The sequence below is a fragment of the Lynx canadensis genome, chromosome X, assembly GCF_007474595.2.
Source record: "Lynx canadensis isolate LIC74 chromosome X, mLynCan4.pri.v2, whole genome shotgun sequence".
NCBI classification, from domain to species: Eukaryota; Metazoa; Chordata; class Mammalia; order Carnivora; family Felidae; genus Lynx; species Lynx canadensis.
This window is the reverse complement of record NC_044321.2, coordinates 95,306,192-95,328,320: the sequence shown is the minus strand read 5'-3', so window position 1 is coordinate 95,328,320 and position 22,129 is coordinate 95,306,192. Positions and strand designations below refer to the sequence as shown.

At 45.8% G+C, this 22,129-nt stretch overlaps 1 protein-coding gene and 1 pseudogene across 5 annotated transcripts in view; both read left to right on the top strand.

Moving 5' to 3' along the window:
• CXHXorf56 (chromosome X CXorf56 homolog) overlaps positions 1 to 22,129 on the top strand; it is a 40,844-nt gene that overhangs the window by 4,614 nt on the left and 14,101 nt on the right. Inside the window, exons 3-8 of one of the 5 annotated variants that reach the window (XR_003966582.1) lie at positions 1,230 to 1,319; positions 12,123 to 12,164; positions 14,833 to 14,971; positions 15,837 to 15,926; positions 16,544 to 16,636; positions 18,571 to 18,741. Coding sequence is in view for 4 of the 5 variants with exons in the window: in XM_030305470.1 (XP_030161330.1) it covers positions 1,230 to 1,319; positions 12,123 to 12,164; positions 14,833 to 14,971; positions 15,837 to 15,926; positions 16,544 to 16,636; positions 18,571 to 18,645 (529 nt within the window). In the remaining variant the exon portion in view is untranslated. Of the gene's footprint in view, positions 1 to 1,229; positions 1,320 to 12,122; positions 12,165 to 14,832; positions 14,972 to 15,836; positions 15,927 to 16,543; positions 16,637 to 18,046; positions 20,218 to 22,129 lie in introns of those variants that run through there. The other 4 variants (XM_030305470.1, XM_030305471.1, XM_030305472.1 and 1 more) reach the window with 4 other exon arrangements.
• Positions 19,418 to 21,653, top strand: LOC115506869 (annotated as a pseudogene).

Genomic DNA, 22,129 nt, shown 5'->3' with positions numbered 1-22,129 from the left:
CTCTCAAAAATAAACAAACATTAAAACAATTTTTTTTAAAGGGACGCCTGGGTGGCTGTCTTGGTTAAGCATCTGACTTTGGCTCAGGTCATGATCTCACAGTTCATGGGTTCGAGCCCCGCATCGAGCTTGGTGCTGACAGCTTGCTTTGGACTGTGTCTTCCTCTCTTTCTGCCCCTGCTTGTGCTCTGTCTCTCTCTCTCAAAAATAAATAAACATTAAATAAAAAATGAATAAAAAAAAACCAGACAAGGGGGGCACCTGGGTGGCTCAGTCGGTTAAATCCAATTTTAGCTCAGGTCATGATCTCATGGTTTGTGAGTTCGATCCCCCCACATCAGATGAGTTTGAGCCCCGCTTCAGGTGAGCCTGAGCCCTGCTCTGGGCTCTGCACTCTCTCTTCCTCTCTATATCATGTGGGATTCTCTCTCCTACCCCACCCCTCACCTCCCTTGCTCACTCGTACTCTCTCTCTCAAAAATAAACAAAATAAATAAAAATAAAAAGCAGACAAGGGGCGTCTGGGTAGCTCAGTCGGTTAAGCATCCAACTCTTGATTTCCGCTCAGGTCATGATCTCATGGTTCGTGAGTTTGAGCCCCGCATTGGGCTCTGCGCTGTCAGCACGGAACCTGCTTGGGAGTCTGTCTCCCTCTCTCTCTGCCCCTCCCCCACTTGCACGCACGCATGCGTGTGCGCTCTCTCTCAAAATAAATTACACTTAAAAAAGCAGACAAAAATAATTGGGACCTGGTGACGTGGGAACCGAGAGGAGAGAGCATCAAGGAGTGTGTATATCGGGGGACAGTGGCCGTCAACAGGTGCCTGATACCACAGAGAGGTCGGTTGTGGGGAATTAAAAAGTCCATACGTCCCTTCACGTATATTTTATTTATTGGGCCCCTCCTGTGTGCCAGGCACTGTCCTAGAAACCCGGGATATGCCACTGTATTCTTTTGCGAGGGCTGCTGTAACAAAGTACCACAAACTGGGTGGCTTAGCACAACAGAAACTGCCTCACATTTCTTCTGAGTCCTAGAAGTCTGAAATGAAGGTGTTGGCGGGGCCGTGGTCTCTCTGCAAGTTTGAGGGCAGGATCCTTCCTTGGCCCTTCCCAGCTTCTGGTGCTTGCCACCGGTCCATGGCGTTTCTTGGTTCGTAGATGCCTATATTATCACGTGGTCTTCTCCCTGGGACTCTGTCTCTGTTTTTCTTCTCTTCTTTTTATAGGGACACCAGTCATATTGGATTAAGGGCACATCCTACCCATCTGCATGACCTCATCGTAACTAATTATATCTGCAAGGACCCTCTTTCCAAGTAAGGCCACATTCTGAGGTTACTGGAAGGACATGACGTTTTAAGGGATCCATCCAACCCATCACGACCAGTAAACAAGCAACGCACCCTGCCTGTATGGAGCTTGTGTTCTAGTGTTGAACTGGGAAAAGCTACAAGCTGACATCTTACTATGTTAATTTAAGAAACCAAACTGCTGTCAGCCCGCACTAACAAAGAGAAGCGGAAATACTGCTAGGCGATTCGGTAGCAAAGCAGGCATCAAGCCCCATTGGGACAACTGGGTTTCTAAAATGGTGTAGCTGGGGGCGCCTGGGTGGCTCAGTTGGTTAAACGTCTGACTTCTGCTCAGGTCATGATCTCACGGTTCGTGGGTTCGAGCCCCGCATGCTTGCTTGCTCGCTCGCTCTCTCTCTCTCTGTCTCTCAAAAATGAATAAGTGTTAAAATTAAAAAAAAAAATTTTTTTATTGTTTGTTTATTTTTGAGAGGGAGCAGAGTGCAAGCTGGGAAGGGGCAGAGAGAGAGGGAGACAAAGAATCCGAAGCAGGCTCCAGGCTCTGAGCTGTCAGCACAGAGCCCGACACGGGGCTCGAACCCACGGACTGTGAGATCATGACCTGAGCCGAAGTCAGACGTTTAACCAGCTGAGCCATCCAGGTGCCCCAGTGTTAAAAAAAACTTTTTAAATACAATAAAATGGTGTGCCTGAAGCGACGTCAGTTGGTTCTATACGAGATACAACTCGAGGCCAATAATACGACCAGATTCTAAAATTGATGAGATCTGCAAAGGAAGGCCCTTCAGGAAACATTGGGGAAAAATACTCCAAACACTCCATTATGGTATACAGGAGGCTTTACGAGGAAGACACCCTGTCCCAAGCTAATCCATTGTCTTGTGCCTTTTCTCCCTCCGTTAACCTTTATTTAATTTTCTGATTTTGAAAATGGCCAACTGACTGTCTTTAAGATCACAAAGATACTTATTATGGATTTGTTATATGTATTGTAATTACATGTAGTAACGTATAATTGTATATTACGTGTATCGAACGGATGTATCTTACTCAGTTAATACAGAAACTGATCTAACAACACAGCCAGGCCACAGGCCCCTATGGCACTAAAAGGCAGATGCCCTCCCCTCTGGGCCAGAAAACTGAACAGCCTTAGGCTGAAGTAGAAACCCCGGAGTCCAATCAGCCTGGCCCTAGAAGCGAGCCAGCTCCGGGCCTAACCTTAGGACCAGGTAGTTCTTAGAGTTTACCAACGAGGTGTCGTCTGCTTCCCCCCCCACCGTTGGCACTGTTCCCTCTCTAACCAACAGTCTTTCCAATGGCCCGTTCTCGGGTGCCCCTCTGCTGGCCAGGGTGGAGTTTCGCTCTGCTCTTCTGCAGCCAAGCTGTGTGGGAGAGCACGGGTTGCTGAAAACGTGGCGGCCTGGCCACCATAGGCCCTGGAGCCTGTCGCTGTCCACCTCCAAGTCACGCATTCTCGAGTCCTTCTCTTTTGGCACTGTCGTTCCCCAGGCGTCCCTTTCCCTCCTCCGCCACTCGCACAGTTGCAAATCTGGTGCTTTTCTGTCTGGATCTCTGTTGACCGTGCCTCCCTGGTTGCTCTCCTTCCTTGATTTCTGTGAAGCTGTTCTGGAGATTCTCCTCCTCCTTTGGCTTTCTCAGTCTTCCGGATTCTTCCTCTGCCTGCCCGTTAAATGTTGGCATTCCCCAGGGCTCTGACCTCCCCTCTTTATGCTCTCCTCGGACATTCTCACCGCCTTTCATGACATCAGTTACATTTAGATGCTGAAGCCTCACAAAGTCTCCCATCTGCCTGCATTTCTCTCCCGTACTCAGAACTGTGTACCTCACTGCCTCATCTCCTTCGTCGTCTGACGTTCTCTCTCAGATCCAACAGGCTCCATCCAGGCTCTGAGCTGTCAGCACAGAGCCCGATGCGGGGCTCGAACTCACAGACTGTGAGATCATGACCTGAGCTGAAGTCGGATGCTCAACCGACTGAGCCACCCAGGCGCCCCGGTTTTTTGTTTTTTTTTTTCTTTTTGTAAGTAAGCTCTACGCCCAGTGTGGGGCTTGAACTCGTGACCCTAAGATCAAGAGTTGCACGCTCTGCTGACTGAGCCGGCCAGGTTCCCCTTGATTTTTTTTCTTCAAACACAACATTTACCATGTCATTTAGTTTCTGTGGGTCAGGGATTCAACAGCAGTTTGGGCGGGTGGTTCCCGTCTCTTCGTGAGGCTGTGGTTACGAGGCCGACCAAGGGTGCAGTCATTTGAGGTCTCGCTTGGGGCTGGCGGTCCCACTTCCAAGGTGGCTCACTCACAGGGTTGGCAGCTGAGTGCTGTTGGGGAGGAGCCCCAGCCCCTCATCACAAGGGTCTGCCATAAGGCTGCTTGAATATCCTTGTGATGGGACAGCTGGCTTCCCACAGCATGAGTAATCCAAGAGAGAGCAAGCCACAATATCTTTTGTGACCAAGACTCAGAAGTCCCCATCATTTCTGCAGTGTCCTCTTGGTATTACAGGTCAGCCCCCCTCCTTTTGGGAGGGGACTGTGCAGGGTGTCAATACCAGGGTGCAAGGATTATTGGGGGCCATCTCAGAGACTGCCACAACCAGGGAGAATGTTGTGTTGCGTTTTGTTTTTGGCCTTCCCTCCCTCACATATTCCTAGAGATTAAGGGCAGGACAGAAAATCAAGGTCAATTAGTCCAGCTAGCTAGCTCATGTTAATCACTTCCTTGTACCAGTTAAGTACATTGTCTCCATATCAAGGTGAACTTTTTGAGCGCAAGAATCCTGCCTTCTACATCCAAAACCCTTAGTACATCTTGCCTGCTTCTTGGCACATAGTTAGGAACAGATAAGTTTTTATAAACTTGACAAAATCCCATCGGTCACTGGTATTTGAAGGTTAACTCATTGAGAAGTATACAGTCCCCTTTATTTGAAATCCTGTGGTTTGAAAGCTCAGGCTTATGAGATTGACCGACTTCGGGATTCTAGAAGTCGCTTGCGTGGCGAATCTCTCCGCTTCAGGCTGAGGTTGGATTTAGAGTCCCAGTAGGAACCAGAAGTGGTACACGGAAGCCAAGATATTGCCAAGGCCCTAGTCGCGTGATGTTGGCGAATGGTGGCGCGTTTGACACAAGCAATACTTGTAAGAGAAATGGAAGGTTAAAGATGGCACAGACTTCGGAGTTCTACCCCAGGCAGGACCGCTTTGTGACTTTGGGCAAGTCACCTAAGCTTTTTGGGCCCGTTTCCATGTCCCTCAACTGGGAGAATAATAATCGTCAGTCTCTACAGTCTCTATTCCTCAGCAGTTCTGCTCTTTGCACGCACCCTCACGTAGTGACTCTCCCCCCTGGCTGTGTTAGCACCATCCCGGGGACTTTGTTTTGTTTTGTTTAAGTCCTGATGCCTGGGCGCCTGGGTGGCTCAGTCGGCCGACTTCGGCTTGGGTCATGAGCTCGCGGTTTGCGGGTTCGAGCTCCGCATCAGGCTCTGTGCTGACAGCATGGAGCCTGCTTCGGAGTCTCTGTCTCCCTCGCACTCTGCCCCTCCCCCGCTGGCACTCTGTCTCTTTCTCTCTCTTCTCAAAAATAAATAAACATTAAAAAAATTTTTTTTAAAAAAGGCACCAGAAATATTGTAGCTTTTTATGTCTAGCATCTTTCATTTAGCATGTTTTCTTTCTTTTTTTTAAATGTTTTTATTTATTTTTCTTTCTTTTTTTTTTAAATGTTTTTATTTATGTTTGAAGGAGAGAGAGAGAGACAGAGCATGAGTGGGGGAGAGAGAGGGAGACACAGAATCTGAAGCAGGCTCCAGGCTCTGAGCTGTCAGCACAGAGCCTGACGCGGGGCTCGAACCCATGAACCGTGAGATCATGACCTGAGCTGAAGTCCTACGCTTAACCGACTGAGCCACCCCGGCACCCCTGTCTTTCTGATCATGGTGATCCTAGTGTGCGTGAAGTGGGAGCTCATTGTGGTTTTGATTTGCATTTCCCTCCTGGCAGATGATGCTGAGCAGCTTTTTCATGTACTTTTTGGTCATTTGCATGTCTTCTTTGGAGAAATGTCTATGGATTTTTTGCCCATTTTTAATGGGTGTATTTGTCTTTTTAATTGTTGAGGTGTAAGAATTCTTTTTTTTTTTTTTTTTTTTTAGTTCAAGGGTTTTAATCCAATTCTATCACATATTAATTCTTTGACCTTAGGCACGTTACTTAACCTTGTTTTTTTAAATTTTATTTGTAATTTTTTAAAATTCACATCCAAATTAGTTAGCATATGGTGCAACAATGATTTCAGGAGTAGATTCCTTCGTGCCCCTCACCCATTTAGCCCATCCCCCCTCCCACGATCCCTCCAGTAACCCTCAGTTTGTTCTCCATATTTATGAGTCTCTTCTGTTTTGTCCCCCTCCCTGTTTTTATATTATTTTTGTTTCCCTTCTCTTATGTTCATCTGATTTGTCTCTTAAAGTCCTCATATGAGTGAAGTCATATGATTTTTGTCTTTCTCTGACTAATTTCACTTAGCATAATACCCTCCAGTCCCACCCACATGGTTGCAAATGGCAAGATTTCACTCTTTTTGATTGCCGAGTAATACTCCAGAGTTGTAAGAATTCTTTATAATGGATACTGGCCTCCTATCAGGTAAATAATGTGCAAATATTTTCTCCCATTCTGTGGATTAGCTGTATACTCTCTTGATGATATTCTTTGAAGCATAAAAGATTTTAATTTTAATCAAGTCCTATTTATTTTCTCTTTGATTGCTTGTGCTTTAGGTGTCTTGTCTAAGAAACCGTTGCCTAATTCAAGGTCTTGAAGGTTTATGTCTACATTTTCTTCTAAGAGTTTTATAGTTTTAGTTCTTTTTTTAAAAAAAATATTTATGTATTTTGAGAGAGAAAGAGAGAGAGAGAATCCCAAGCAGGCTGGCTTCATGCTGTCAGCACAGAGCCCGATATGGGGCTTGATTTCACAAACCGTGAGATCATGACCTGAGCCAAAATCAAGAGTTGGATGTTTAACCAAGTGAGTCATCCAGGCGCCCCTTTATAGTTTCAGTTCTTACGTATAAACCTTTCATCCATTTTGCGTGAATTTTTTAGATGGCCTGAGGTAAGGATCTAATAAATTCATAAGAGACTCTGAAATACAGAGAACAAACTGAGGGTTGCTGGAGAGGGGGTAGGTGGGTAGGTGGGGTTGAATGGGTGACGGGCATTAAGGAGGGCACTTTCTGGGATGAACGCTGGGTGTCATATGTAAGGGATGAATCACTGGGTTCTACTCCTGAAGCTAAGACAGCACTGTATGTTAACGAACTTGAATAAAAAATAATCAATCAGTTAATTCATCCTTTTACATGTGGATATCCAGTTGTCCCGGTACCATTTATTGAAAGAAAGAATGTTCTTTCTCCTTTGAATGGTCTTGACACCTTGTCAAAAATCCAGGGGTGCCTGGGTGGCTCAGTTGGTTAAGGGTCTGACTCTTGGTTTTGGCTCTGGTCACGATCTCACAGTTGCTGAGATCGAGACCCCTGTGGGGCTCTGCGCTGATAGGGAGGAGCCTGCTTGGGATTCTGTCTCTCCCCCTCTCTCTCTGGCCCTCACCTGCTTGCACTCTCTGCCCCCCCCCCATGAATAAATAAATAAACATTAAGAAAAATCAGTTAACCAAATATGTATGGGTTTATTGTGGACTCTCAGTTCCATTCCATTGCTCTATTTCTATCTTTTATGCCAGTACCACCCCGTCTTGATTACTGTGGCTTTTGTGGTTTCAAAATCAGCAAATGTGAGTCCTCAAGCTTTGTTCTTTTTCAAGATTGTTTTGGCTATTCTAGGTTCCTTGCAATTCCATGTGAATTTTGGGATCAGCTTGTCAATTTCTGCAGAAAAAGCCAGCTTGGGTTTTGATAGGGATTGTGTCGAAGGTGTAGATTCATTTAGGGAGTATTGCCATCTTAACATTAGTAAGTGTTCAGTCCACAAATACGGGATGTCATTCCATGTACTTAAGTGTTCTTTAATTTCTTCCAGCAGTGTTTCATAGTTTTCAGTGCATAAGTCTTGCACTTAATTTGTTAAATTGTTCCCAAGTATTTTGTTCTTTCTGATGCTATTGTAACTTTTCTTAACATTATTTTTTATCGTTCATTTTTAGTATATAGGACTACCACTAATTTTCATATAATGATTTTGTATCCTGCAGCCTTGCTAAATGTATTAGCTTTAATTGTGTGTATGTGTGTTCTGAAGGGTTTCTACATGTAAGATCATGTCATCTGCAAATAGAGATGGTTTTACTTTTTCCCTTCCAATCTGGATGCCATTTCTTTTTTCTTTCTTTCCTTCCTTCCTTCCTTCCTTCCTTCCTTCCTTCCTTCCTTCCTTCATCTAGTTGCCCTGGCTAGACTTTGTGTAGTGTTGAATAGAAGTGTTGAGAGTGAGTCTCCTTGGCTTGTTCCTGATCTCAGGGAGAAAACTTTCAGTCTTTCACCATTAAGCATGATATTAGTATATGTAGCTTAGGGATTGTGGGTTTTTCACAAATGCCCTTTATCAGGTGGAGGAGGTTCCCTTCTATTCCTAGTATATTAAAAGGGTTTTGAGTTTTGTGAAAAGCTTCCATTTGGGGCCTATTGAGATGATCGTGTGTGTTTTCTCTTTTATTCTATTACTGTGGTGTATTATTGCTTTGGTTAATTTTTTTTTTTTTGTATGGTGCACCAATCTTGATTTCATGGGATAAATTCCACTTGGTCGTGTTATATAATCTTTTTTCTGTGTTGCTGGATTCAGTTTGCTAGTATTTATTTTCATTTGAGGATTTTTGCCTGTGTATCAAGCAGGATTGATCTCTGTTGTGTTGTTGTACCTTTGCCTGGTTTTGGCATCAGAGTAATACTGGCTGCATAGGATGAGTTGGGAAGTGTCTCCTCCTCTTTTGAAAAGTTTGTGAAGCATTGGTATTCATTCTTCTTTGAACTTTTAGTAGAATTTACCAGTGAAGCCACTGGTCCTGGGCTTTTCTTTGTGCAGGTTTTTGATTACTAATTAAATGTCTTTACGTGTGATAGTCCATTCAGATTTTGTTTCTTTTCTAGTGAGTTTTGATAGTTTGTGTTACTCTGTTGTCTTAGGAGTTTGTCCGTTTCACCTAGGTTATCTAATTTGTTGCCATGCAGTCATTCATAATGTAATCTTACAAGTCTTTTTATGCTTGTCAGATCAGTAGTACTCCCTTGATTTTTTTTTTTAAGATTTTTTAAAAAAAAATTTTATTTTTGAGAGAGAGAGAGGGAGGGACAGAGGGGCAGTGAGAGGGAGATACAGAATGTGAATCAGGCTCCAGGCTCTGAGCTGTCAGCACAGAGCCCGACATGGGGGCTCGAACTCCCAAACCACGAGATCATGACCTGAGCTGAAGTCGAACACCCAACCAACCGAGCCACCCAGGCACCCCACTCCCTTGGTTTTTTAAAGTCCTAATAACGTTAGACTATTTCCCTGAGTATGCTATACGGTTTTGGCTTTGCGCATAGTATTCCCACTGCTTGAAATACTACTTTCTATCAGGAGTGTTGGCTTGAAATCACCTCCTCACGAAGCCTTCCATGACTGCCTCAGACAGACTTGGTGTGCCCACCTGTGTTCCCATTACAAGGCATACGTTTTTCCATTTAAGAACTTCCCGCCATGATTATAATTTTTCTCACTAAAACCGAATTCTTAAAAGGATAGTTTCAACCAATATTTATTGCATGCCTACTTTGTTTCCAGTGCTTTGCTCAGCTCTGGGAATAGAGTGGTCAGATAGGCATGGTCTCCGCTGCTTTCGGAGCCCATGGACCTTACAGTCTAGTGGGCTGACAAAAATAAAGTAATTATGATTATGGAAAGTTCTGTGAATGAAACCAAGGGCTTATACAGGGTATCTCACGAAAACTTCTCTGAAAAGGTAGTCAGGGAGGGTCTCTGTGACTAGGTGATATTTGATCTGTGAGCCCCAAAAATGAGAATCAGAAAGCAGGGAGAGGAGCATTCCAAGGAGAGAGAGAAGGGTGTGTGTGTGAAAGGTCAGAGGTGGGAAAGCGCTGGTTTGTTCCAAGAATAGGAGGGAGGGAGGGCATCTGTGGGATGAGGCAGGGGCCCAAGCGGGTGCTCAGTTGGGGCTGGTAGGCCGTGGTAGGGAGTTTGGATTTTCTTCTAGGTGTCTTAGGAAGCCACTCCTGCTTCTGTTTCAAGAATGATTTGTAGTGGAAGCAGGTTCTAGAATAAGCAGTTGGAGTTTGTATGTTAGGTATGAACTTAGGATGGGGAAGGCCTAACTAAATACCACCCCCCTCACACACACACACACATGCACACATACTATCGATTTGACTGCACAAAAATCTAAAATTTCCACACGGGTTAGGAGGAAGTCAAAGACAAATGTCAAACTGGGGAAAAAATATTTGCAAGGCCTGTTAACATTGGCAAGTCTCAATAAACAAAAGATGTGAAGTGACCACTCACACAAAAAAAGAAAACACAAATGCCCATTAAATATGTGAAAAGATGCCTGACTTCACTCCTTAAAAAAAAGAAATGCAAATGTTGAGATCACGGTTTGCACGAGCCAGATTGGCAGCTGTGCATTTTATTAAAAAATTAAATTTTTTTTTTTTTTTTTTTTTTGAGAGAGCAAGCAGGGGAGGGGCACAGAGAGAGGGAGACACAGAATCCAAAGTAGGTTCCAGGCTCTGAGCTGTCAGCACAGAGCCCGACGCGGGGCTTGAACTCACGAACTGTGAGATCATGACCCGAGCTGAAGTCGGACGCTCAACAGACTGAGCCACCCAGGGTCCCCAGCAGCCTTGCATTTTTTTTTTTTTTTTAAATTTTTTTTTTCAACGTTTATTTATTTTTGGGACAGAGAGAGACAGAGCATGAAGGGGGGAGGGGCAGAGAGAGAGGGAGACACAGAATCGGAAACAGGCTCCAGGCTCTGAGCCATCAGCCCAGAGCCCGACGCGGGGCTCGAACCCACGGACCGCGAGATCGTGACCTGGCTGAAGTCGGACGCTTAACCGACTGCGCCACCCAGGCGCCCCAGCAGCCTTGCATTTTAATAACATACCTTGTTGGTGAGACTGTAGAGAAACAGGAACTCTCACATTGGTAGTGGGGATGTAAGTTGGTTCAGCTTCTCTAGAGAGTAATTTGGCAGTATTTATCAGAATTTAAAGTGGATACACTTCTAGGAATTTATCCAACAGGTAAAAGACTTCGGCATATCCATACACAGGAATACAACGCAGCCCTTAGGAAGAATGACGCAGCTCTTTGTCAATTGATAGGGAAGGGTCGCAAATATATATTTTCCAACCAGGATACATTTTTAAGTGAACAAAGAAGTAGAGAACAGTGTAAGGTGTGCTCTCTTTGTCTAAAAAGGAAAAAAAATCTGTTTTCTTTATATACCAATAAGGATTCTTTGCTTGCATCGTCAGCTGTCTCTGAGAGGAACAGAAGAAACCAGAACAGTATTTGCCTCCGGGGAAGAGAACTGGGTGGGTGAAGGGTGGGGGGGATGATGTTTACTTTTCTTTGGACCCCTATAGGGTACCCCTATATTTGTACCGATATGTACCACGCATACATACTGCCTATTAAAAATTTGAAACCAACAAGGGGAGGGGGCGTGAGGGGACCAGTCTGGAAGCTGGAAGCTGTGACAAGTCATCCAGGGAAGAGACGCTGGTGGCCTGGGCTAAGACGGTGGCAGGAAGGTGGGGCAAAGCAGATCGGTTCAAGAACTTTTTTGGGAGGAATCCAAAATCTACTGATGGAGTAGATGTGGGAAGTGAGGGAAAGAGAAGAAACAAGGATGAATCCTAGGTTTCTGTTAAGCACCTGGGTGGGTGGAAAAGCCGCTTACCTAAGGCAGTGTTGTGGGCTCTTGAGCTGGACGGGCCTGAGCCTGAAGTCAACCTATTCTTTTTTTTTGTTTTTAATTTTTTGTTTTTGAATTCAACCTATTCTGCTTCCTAACTGTGACCTTGGGCAAATCATGTGATTGGTTTGTACTTAGGAGCCTTCATCTATAAAATGGGAACAATAATATGACCTACCTCACAGAGCCACTGTAAGCATTAAATGACTTAATACATGTATACTTGAGGGGCGTCTGAGCGGCTCAGTCGGTTAAGTGTCTGACTCTTGGTCTCAGTGCAGGTCATGATCTCACAGTTCGCAAGATCGAGCCCCCTGAGTCAGGCTCCGTGCTGACAGTGCGGAGCCTGCTTGGCATTCTCTCTCTCTCTCTCTCTCTCTCTCTCTCTCTCTGCCCCTCCCCCACTCATGCTCTCTCTTGCACTCACTCTCTCTCAAAATAAAAATAAATAAACATTTTTTAAAAATTAAAAAATACGGAGCGCCTGGGTGGCTCAGTCGGTTAGGCGTCCTCCTCTTCGTCTTGGCTCAGGTCATGATCTCATGGTGGTGAGATTGAGGCCTCCCCCCTCCCTTTCTCCACGCTGGGCATGGAGCCTGCTTAAGATTCTCTCCCTCTGCCCCCTCCTCTATGCACTTTCTGGCACCCACGTGTTATCTCTCTCTCTCTCAAAAAAAACAAAGATTAAAATGAATACAGGTTTAACTAACCAGTCAATCTAGGAAATGCAAATTTTTGAAAGGCCCTATTACCATTTGAAGAAATGAGGTAGGGAGGTGGATAGGTTATGCGATTTGTTCATATCTTTTTTTTTTTTTAAATTCCATTTTCTGCACAGGCCTGAAGGCATTGAACGACAATACCGGAAGAAGTGTGCCAAGTAAGTATTTAACAGTGTGGGTTTCTCCAAGCATAAGAAAGTAGAGGCAGCAATGTGTTCGGAAAAGAATTATTGGATACAATTCTCTGTTGTATCTTTATCCTTATAATCTCCATTGCCTTTGAACTTCCACTGCACAACCACCAATATGCTCCCCAAACAGACTAGTCAAAGTCACATCCCTGACCAGCTGGCCACAAAAATGTTTTTCTATTTTTTTTTTTTTAAATTTTTTTTTTTTTCAACGTTTATTTATTTTTGGGACAGAGAGAGACAGAGCATGAACGGGGGAGGGGCAGAGAGAGAGGGAGACACAGAATTGGAAACAGGCTCCAGGCTCTGAGCCATCAGCCCAGAGCCCGACGCGGGGCTCGAACTCACGGACCGCGAGATCGTGACCTGGCTGAAGTCGGACGCTTAACCGACTGCGCCACCCAGGCGCCCCATGTTTTTCTATTTTAAAACATAGTATCAATTTTTAAATGGAGATGTGAGACTACTAAACTACAGTAAGTTTAATCTTCCTGATGTAAGTACGGTTACATCTTGGCTCTCGGAAGACTGGGAGAATTAAGGCAGGGAAATGGCCAAGAAGGCATTTTAGTTCACAGCCACACTGGATTCGTTAAATTCGTTTTAACATGTCTCATGGGTCGACTTCATGTACCTGAAAACAAGTCTAATAGAAATGACCGACCCCAATCCCTATCAAAATAACACCAGCATTCTTCACAGAGCTAGCACAAACAATCCTAAAATTTGTGTGGAACCAGAAAAGACCCCGAATAGCCAAAGCGATCTTGAAAAAGAAAACCAAAGCAGGAGGCATCACAATCCCAGACTTCAAGTTGAATTACAAAGCTGTAATCGTCAAGACAGTATGGTAGTGGCACAAGAACAGACCCTCAGATCAATGGAACAGAATAGAGAACCCAGAAATGGACCCACAAACGTATGGGCAACTAATCTTTGACAAAGCAGGAAAGAATATCCAACGGAATAAAGACAGTCTCTTCAGCAAGTGGTGCTGGGAAAACTGGAGAGCGACATGCCGAAGAATCAACCTGGACCACTTTTTTATACCACACACAAAAATAAATTCAAAATAGATGAAAGACCTAAATATAAGACAGGAAGCCATCAAAATCCTTGAGGAGAAAGCAGACAAAACCCTCTTTGACCTCGGCTGTCGCAACTTCTTGCTCAACATGTCTCTGGAGGCAAGGGAAACAAAAGCAAACGTCAACTATTGGGACCTCATGAAGATAAAAAGCTTCTGCACAGTGAGGGAAACAATCAGCAAAACTAAAAGGCAACCGACGGAATGGGAGAAGATATTTGTGAACGACATATCGGATAAAGGGTTAGTATCCAAAATCTATAAAGAACTTATCCAGCTCAACACCCAGAAAACAAATAATCCAGTGAAAAATGGGCAAAAGACATAAACAGACCCTTCTCCAAAGAAGACATCCAGATGGCCAACCGACATATGAAAAAACTCATCACATCACTGATCCACATCACTCATCATCAGGGAAATACAAATCAAAACCACACTGAGATACCACCTCACCCCTGTCACAATGGCTAACATTAACGACTCAGGAAACAACAGATGTTGGCGAGGATGTGGAGAAAGAGCATCTCTTTTGCATTCTTGGTGGGAATGCAAGCTGGTGCAGCCATTCTGGAAAACAGTATGGAGGTTCCTCAAAAAATTAAAAATAGAACTACTCTAGGACCCAGCAATTGCACTACTAGGTATTTATCCACGAGATACAGGTGTGCTGTTTCAAAGGGACGCATGCACCCCAATGTTTATAGTAGCTCTATGGACAATAGCCAAGGTATGAAAAGAGCCCAAGTGTCCATCGATGGATGAAGGGATAAAGAAGATGTGGTCTATATGTGTCAGCTCAGGTCACGATCTCGCGGTCCGTGAGTTCGAGCCCTGCGTCGGGCTCTGGGCTGATGATGGCTCAGAGCCTGGAGCCTGCTTCAGATTCTGTGTCTCCCTCTCTCTCTGCCCCTCTCCCGTTCATGCTCTGTCTCTCTGTCTCAAAAAAATAAATAAACGTTAAAAAAAAATTAAAAAAACCTTAGACCAGTTACCCAGACTCTTGGAAGAATGGCAGCAACTATATATATATATAGTATGTTTTTAGAAACTTCTATTACTTTAAAAATTTTGTTTATTTTTTAAGTAATCTCTACACCCAACATGGGGCTCGAACTCTCAACCCCGAGATCCAGAGTTGCATGCTCTACCGACTGAGCCGGCCAGGCGCCCCAGAACGGCAGCAGTTGTAACTGGAAAGCCGTCAGTAGCAGGAGCCAGCATTTCCCAAACTTGTCGAATGAGAAGAATCACTTGGGATCCTGAGGGAAATGACAGATGCCCGGGCCTCAGCTCCCCGATTTGCTGAATCAGGATCTTCTGGGGGAGGGACCTGGGAATCTGAGCAGCAGTTTTAACAAATTCTTGGCTTGTAAAAGTGATCCCTCAGTGATTCTTAGCAAGTAGTTTCGGGAAGCAGTGGAAGGAGTGGATCATTCGTTTATGCCACAGACAAAACTATTCCCAGGATCTGAGCACACTTTGTGAATCCGTGTCTTGGGGGATTTGTATTCTGAGCTCCCCAGAGATTCATTCTGCTGTTTGCAGGTGTGGACTGCCACTCTTCTATCAGTCCCAGCCGAAGAACGCTCCTGTGACCTTCATCGTGGATGGAGCAGTGGTCAAGTTTGGCCAGGGTTTTGGCAAAACAAATATCTATACCCAGAAACAGGAGCCTCCTAAGAAGGTAACTATTGACAGACAGGTTAATATAGCTACAGATCGCCCTACATTTTTCAATAAGATTATAATGAGAAATCGCCCTTTACGGACGCATTCCTTATTAAGAGAATGCCATTTTCATGTATAAGCAGGTGTTACATGTGACACATCCATTCTGTGTTCTTTTTTTCTTTCCTAGAGCTGTCCTCTGAGTAAAGTGAGAAGTTGTATGGTTTTAATGACCATTTATTTCCTTTGAAATGTCTTCCTTTTTCAGTGTGGACAGTGTATTATGCTGCGGGGAATAAGTCAGAGAAAGGAAATAATATGATTTCACTCATGTGGAATTTCAGAAAACAGATGAACATAGAGGAGAGGATGGAAAACTAAGATAAAAAACAGAGAGGGAGGCAAACCATAAGAGACTCTTAAATACAGAGAACAAACTGAGGGTTGCTGGAGGGGTGTTGGGTGGGGGGGTGGGCTCAATGGGTGAGGGGCTTTAAGGAGAACACTTGTTGGGATGAGCACTGGGTGTTACATGTAAGTGATGAATCACTAAATTCTGTTCCTGAAACCAATAGTATGCTGTATGTCAACTAACTTGAATTTACATCAATAATGAAATAAGTAAAGAAATAATGAATCGGGCTGAGTTTTAAATATACTTTTTAAAGCCTTGATGGCAGATGTTAGAAAAACATGATCCAAATAAAAACCATTAGCATTTGTAGATAGGCCAGCCCGTCCCAAAGAGGGGAGTGTCCCCTGCCCCGGCCCCCACCCCCTGCAGTCAGGCATGTGTGCCCGCAGGGACACATGCGCGCGTGCACGTGGCTCACAGAGCCAACTGCAGTGAATGAGACCGAGTCCTCCTCCTGTGACTCCAGGTGATGATGACCAAACGGACGAAAGACATGGGCAAGTTCAGCTCTGTCACGGTGTCTACGATTGACGAAGAGGAAGAGGAGATCGAGGCTGTGAGTGCTTCTGCTCTCAAGGGATCTGGATGGACTGGGGGTGGGCCCGGAAGGAAGGGGGACTCTAGAACCAGCCCATTCGAGTCGCGGCATAAATAGAAACTTTGGTCATAGGCCTTACTCTGCTGGTAAGGGACTAGAGAACGCGGGGCTAGTCCCTGTCTCCCTGGGTCTCAAGGACATCTGCACGGTGAGAGCCAGGGAGTTGAACTAGCTCAGTGCTTGGTGTCCTACTGTGTTTTGAGCCGCTTTCAAGGGGGCAACCCCCTCATCCCTCTTCGGTTTCAAAACTATTAGACTCAACAATTTCAGGTCCCTTCCATTCTGGCTCCAGTGGTTTGTGTGGCTCTCCTTAGCGGTAGCGGCACTTACCTTTACGGTACTTGAGTATAACGAGGTTTGCAGAGAGGTGTGATCTGCTAGTTTTCAGCCGCTTTCGCTGCGATCTGCGATCTGAGCTCTTCGGGATTTACTGAAAACCCGAAGCCTTTGAAAGGGGACAGAGTCCGTTTCGGTACTTTTGGAACCGGAGGAGTCTGCTGCTTAAGGGCGACTTAAGGGCTCTGTTGCTGGTGGGCAAGACCGCTGGTTTAAAGGTGCCGCCGCTTCACCCGCAGAGAGAAGTCGCTGACTCGTACGCGCAGAATGCCAAGGTCATTGAAAAGCAGCTGGAGCGCAAAGGCATGAGCAAAAGGCGGCTGCAGGAGCTGGTGAGTGGCCCGGGCTGGCAAGGGTTACTTGGTCTGGAAGACCCTCGGACGCTCAGGGAGATCCTTTCGCAAGTCTGTCAGGGGCTACCGGCGTGGTGGGCTGCCAGCGTGAACCCCGCTCTGGTGACCACAACGTCCAGGCCCCCCGGTTAGAGTCCTGGTGAGCTGGCCCCAACCAGAACGATACTTCACTCTGCTGCCTGTGGTCCAAGGTCAGGAGTTAACGGATCGGGGCTCCTGGACGCTCTCCCAGGATGCGACGGCGGGCGGCGTTGCTACAGCGACAGTACCGGGACCGGGGCTTCGGCACTTCTGAGAGCACACTCCGGTTTCTGTGTTATCCACGGGCTCATCGCAGAGCACGCACGTTTATATCTGATGGTGCCCGCGTTTGTGTCTTCTTGATAGTAACGTGCTTATGCTATTGCCTTAAAATCCAACACCACTGCATTTGTGCCTCCTCAGAGGGTGTACCAGTCTGTTCGAATGACCGTAGAGGATTTTTTGGCGACAGAGGTGGGGGGGGGGGTGGTCTCGGGAGCTGCATGACCTTGCCATAGTGTCCAAAGCAGTGCTTACCGAATGTTCTGAGGTGAAGGGCCAGTGCTTGCTTTTTTTTTTTTTTCCTAATGTTTACTTATTTTTGAGACAGAGACCGAGCATGAACGGGGGAGGGGCAGAGAGAGAGGGAGACACAGAAGCCGAAGCAGGCTCCAGGCTCGAGCTGTCAGCATGGAGCCCGACGCTGGGCTCGAACCCACAGACCGTAATATCATGAGCTGAGCCGAAGTCGGACGCTTAACCGACTGAGCCACCCAGGCGCCCCCCCCCCTTTTTTTTTTTTTACAGTGCTTTCTTTTTTAAATTTCCGGCTTGTCAAGAGCAAGTTTATAATTTATCAAATGCAATAAAAATGAATTTGCCTCAGTTACTCCTATCAAATTACTTGATTTTGTTATCCCTGTCAAATGGCTACGCAAGTTGCAGAATGCTTGCTCTCGATTCTTATACGTATCTTGCACGAACCAATAACAAACAGTTCGTGGGCAGCACAACTTGAAGTAACACTGTTCTAGAAGAGCATTTCTTCCTGTTCTGCCGGGAATAGGATACCGGTATGCCACGATAAATTGCTTCCCTCGGCCCTTGGAGGAACCTGGGGCTGCAGGAGCCCTGCACTGATCACCTTTGGCCACAGCCTTGCACGCTGCCCCCATTTTGCCACGCAGACGTCATCATTTCCTCTGTGAACCGTAACATCAGAAACGTTGGAAAGCAGCTGCTGGACACCGCCCTTCTGGTTGCTCTACTGAGTGAACACGACAGCATAGAGTTTGGGCAGTTAGAGTAAGGAAGGAAAGTACGAATTTCACGTCATGTATCAGGGCGTATGCTTTTCTTCCTCTCCAGGCTGAACTGGAAGCCAAGAAAGCGAAAATGAAGGGGACCTTGATTGATAACCAGTTCAAATGATCAGGACCTTTCTCTCAACCCACACTGGAGATCACGAGGAAAAAGAACTTTTTCTTGACTGCATGGACTGCTGTCTACCTTTTTGCCCCCGCAGAAGGCTTTCCATTGCTTTCCATTGATTTCTCCTACCTTCAGTGAGGTCTTTGAGTCCATCTGACCTGCTTTCTAGAGATGGGGTTTTTTTTCCACCAAATCTTTCTGTATATAGGCCCTCAGTACTATTTTTGGTCCATTTGATATAAACTTCTTCAGCTGTGTAGAAACTCTCTGAATACATCAGTGCTTGAGAGTCTCCAGTTTCTAAAGTAGCTGTTCTTATACCTTCTTCAAAGTTAATAAAATGTTTAAAGATTTTTGAAAAAGATACTATGATGTGTCACAGAAGAAAGTGGCATGAATTATATTTAAAGCCATAGCAAGTCAGACTCTTTGAAGTTGAAGTGACTCTCTTCTATTCTTAGACTGGCAGGTATCAGCTCTGGTTTGAATCTCTCTGCTGTCGGAAGAAAATCCATAAAAAGCCAGAATGTACGTAGAGCTTCCTTTACTTGATGTTCAGAGAAACTTGCCCAGTCACAGACTCCAGAAACAGCACAGCCTTGCTTCCTGTACTTCAAATATTAAAGCCCTGGGTGAGTTCTTCCTTCTCAGACTTTGTACTTACGAAGGAACAGCCAGATTAGAGTGGGCGGGGGCAGGGCAGCTCGGCTCCAAATGGAAATGGGGTCTCGGTAAGCAGCCTCAGCTAATAACTGCCATCCCTTCACGCAGCTGACAAGAGTATGGGAGGGAGACGTAGAGGAAGAAACGATACTGAGACAAAGGGGCCTGTCGGCCATCGGGTATTTCACATTCGCTATCCGTAGAGGAGTGTTGTATAGTTAGACACTTAATGCCCCGCTCTTTCGGTGGTGTCAGTACGTAGTGTTGTGTGCGTGGTTTTATCTGTTCCCCGGTATGACGAGCCGTCGGGGCAGGAAGGGCACTTTAACCTCGTTGCGTCGTCTGCCGTGGGTTCAGTCGCCCCAGACGTGTGTGTGAGGTGCTGTCGGGAAATAATAGGGCATTTTTCTCTGCCTTTTTTTCCCCAGCTTCCTTATTTGGAAGGAGAAGTAGGTTGGAGTAGGGGTGGACGGGAGTTAGCAAGAAGTGGGAGAAGGGGGCGGGGGTGGTGTCCCGGGGACAGCCCCGGGCGGGGCCGTGTTTCCATCTTCCCAGTTAGCCTCCCGCACCCGGCGGGCTCTTTGCCTCTGAGGCGTCCCTCCCCACCTCATTTCCTGTCCTCACCCTGAGAGGTGCTTAGACACCATGCGGGTGGTCGGCTGTAACCTCCGCACAGTTCCTTGACTTCGCCTCCAAACGGTGACCTTTACCTTCACGCTAGCCACGAACCGCCATGACCACAGCCCGGCGGTCCTGTCCCGCCACCTCTGAAAGCCAAGATTCCCGAGATCCCATAGCCATCAAGTGATAAAGCCAGAAATCTGACTGCAGAACTAGGCTGAACTGGCTCTCCTGGGGGACTTTTAAGAAATATATTGTCGACAACAGATAGCAGTTTCATTTTGAGAAACCAAGTAAAATGCGTTGTGAAGACACTTACGTGGGGGGCTCCCTGTAGGAAATGTGTCGTTACCTTTCCACACATTTTCCGAAATACTCGTCCTTAGATACTAGCCCTAAACCGTTGGAGCATCTGGTTCAAATTGTGCATTTTGCTTCATCTTTAAGACTGCCAATCATTAGGTCATTAGCACTAGATAAGCACGTGCCCTTTAGTGTTTTATTCTCTCGTTCTGAAATGCTTATTTGCATAGTTTCTCTATTACCTTTATTTTCTTGTAGAATGTGAGCAGCAAATACAGGGTTTTAGCGTTAGGATAAAGAGCCATGTGGAAATTTTGGAGTCTTACTCTGTGCGTGTGTGTGTTTGCACATTGTCAACTGTCATAAAATAGTAAAATGTAAAATGTTTAATAGCTGTAATAATCGGTGACATTTGGAAGTGTAATTATACTGCGTAAGAGAAGTTAAAATGCTTTTTAAAAACTAGCTTGCCTCGACCATGTGGGGATCCTTATCACCGGGGACCACCTCCTTTCCTTAAGGAAAAAACTTCCCTTTTTGTCTTCCTTGATGTTTTGTTCTGCCGCGCCTTCACCTGTCTGACTGCTCCGAGTTTTCACTCACTTCGAACAAAGCACAGTCCCTCACACTTGAGCTTTTAGTATTTGAGAATTCCTCCAGGAAAACGAAAAGCATCACTTAGAGTGAACTGAACCGGCTTCTAAACTTCGTAGGACCCCGATCCTCCTGTTTTCTCCCAGTGTTGCCATTCTGTCACCACCTCGCTTCCTTTGGGCCCGGCCTGATCCTGTGGTTGGGGATCTGAAGGCCCCTCACCTTCAACTCTTCTCACCTTGAGTTTGTGTGTTGTTTTTTTTTTTTTTTTTTAAGTAGGCTCCACGCCCAACGTGGGGCTTGAACTCACGACCCTGAGATCAAGAGTCGCATGTCTACCAACTGGGCCACCCAGGTGCCCCTAGTTTTGTTTCCTAAGTAAGCTCTACGGCCCAACATGGAGCCTGAACTCATGACCCGAAGATCAATGGCCCCATGCTCTACCGACTAAGCCAGCCAGGGTGCCTGGCCTTGAGGTTTTTTACCTTAGAAAAACCCCTTTTTTTTTTTTTTTTAATGTTTATTTATTTTTGAGAGAGAGAGAGAGAGAGAGACACCATGAATGAGGGAGGCTCAGAGAGGATGGGAGACAGAATCGCTAATGCCAGCGCCGCCTCTAGCTCACTGAGCTCCAAAGGAGAAGGGGATTAAGTAAGGAGGTCTCCCCACCGTTGCCTGGACAAAGCAGGCTGCACGCGAGTCGACCGGAGCCACCGAGGAAGCAACCGGCTACAAAAGCCACTCGCAAGAATGCGCCCTCTACTGCAGGGGTGGAGAAACCTCATCGTCACAGGCCCAGTACCGTGGCATTCCGCGAAATTACAGATTATCAGAAGTCCGCGGAACTTCCGATCCGCAAACTTCCTTTCCAGCGTCTGGTGCGGGAGATTGCTCAGGACCTCGAAACAGATCTGCGCTTCTGGAGCGCGGCTGGCGGTGCTTTGCGGGAGGCAAGCGAGGCCTACCTGGTGGGCCTCTTGCAAGACACCAGCCTGCCAGCTGTCCGTGCCAAACGTGTAACAATCATGCCCAGCTAGCACGCGGCATACATGGAGAACGTGCTTAAGAATCCGCTCTGATGGAAAACGTTTCATTCTTCAATTTAAAAAAATTCTCTTCTTCCTCTTATTGGTAGATATTTTTTTTTTCCCATGGGGTCAAAGGTACCTAAGTATATGATTGCAAATGGAAAAACGGGGGACAGAAGTAGGTATTGGCAGTTTTTCCATTTTCATTTGTGTGTGAATTTTTAATACAAACGCGGGGACACAAAGCATTGATGCAAGTCAAAGTGTTGCGGTGAACACGTTTCAGCAGTTCAACTTTATAACCATTATAAATAAACCTGTTACATTTTTCTGGACAGTGCCAGCGTTTGGACTTTTTTTTAAAAATTTTTTTTTTTCAACGTTTATTTATTTTTGGGACAGAGAGAGACAGAGCATGAATGGGGGAGGGGCAGAGAGAGAGAGGGAGACACAGAATCGGAAACAGGCTCCAGGCTCTGAGCCATCAGCCCAGAGCCTGACGCGGGGCTCGAACTCACGGACCGCGAGATCGTGACCTGGCTGAAGTCGGACGCTTAACCGACTGCGCCACCCAGGCGCCCCTGGACTTTTTTTAAGACAAGTAAATTTCTTATTGATGGCAAAAGCAAATACATAAATATGTAAAATTTAAAAATTCAAAAAAAAATTTTTGAATAATTTGAGATGTACAGAAAAGTTCCAGAGATCGTTCAGAGAGTTCCTGTATACTCTCCACTCGGTTCCCCTAATATTAACATCCTGTATAATGGTCCGGGCTGAACTGTGTCCCCTCCAGAATTCCTCTGTTGAA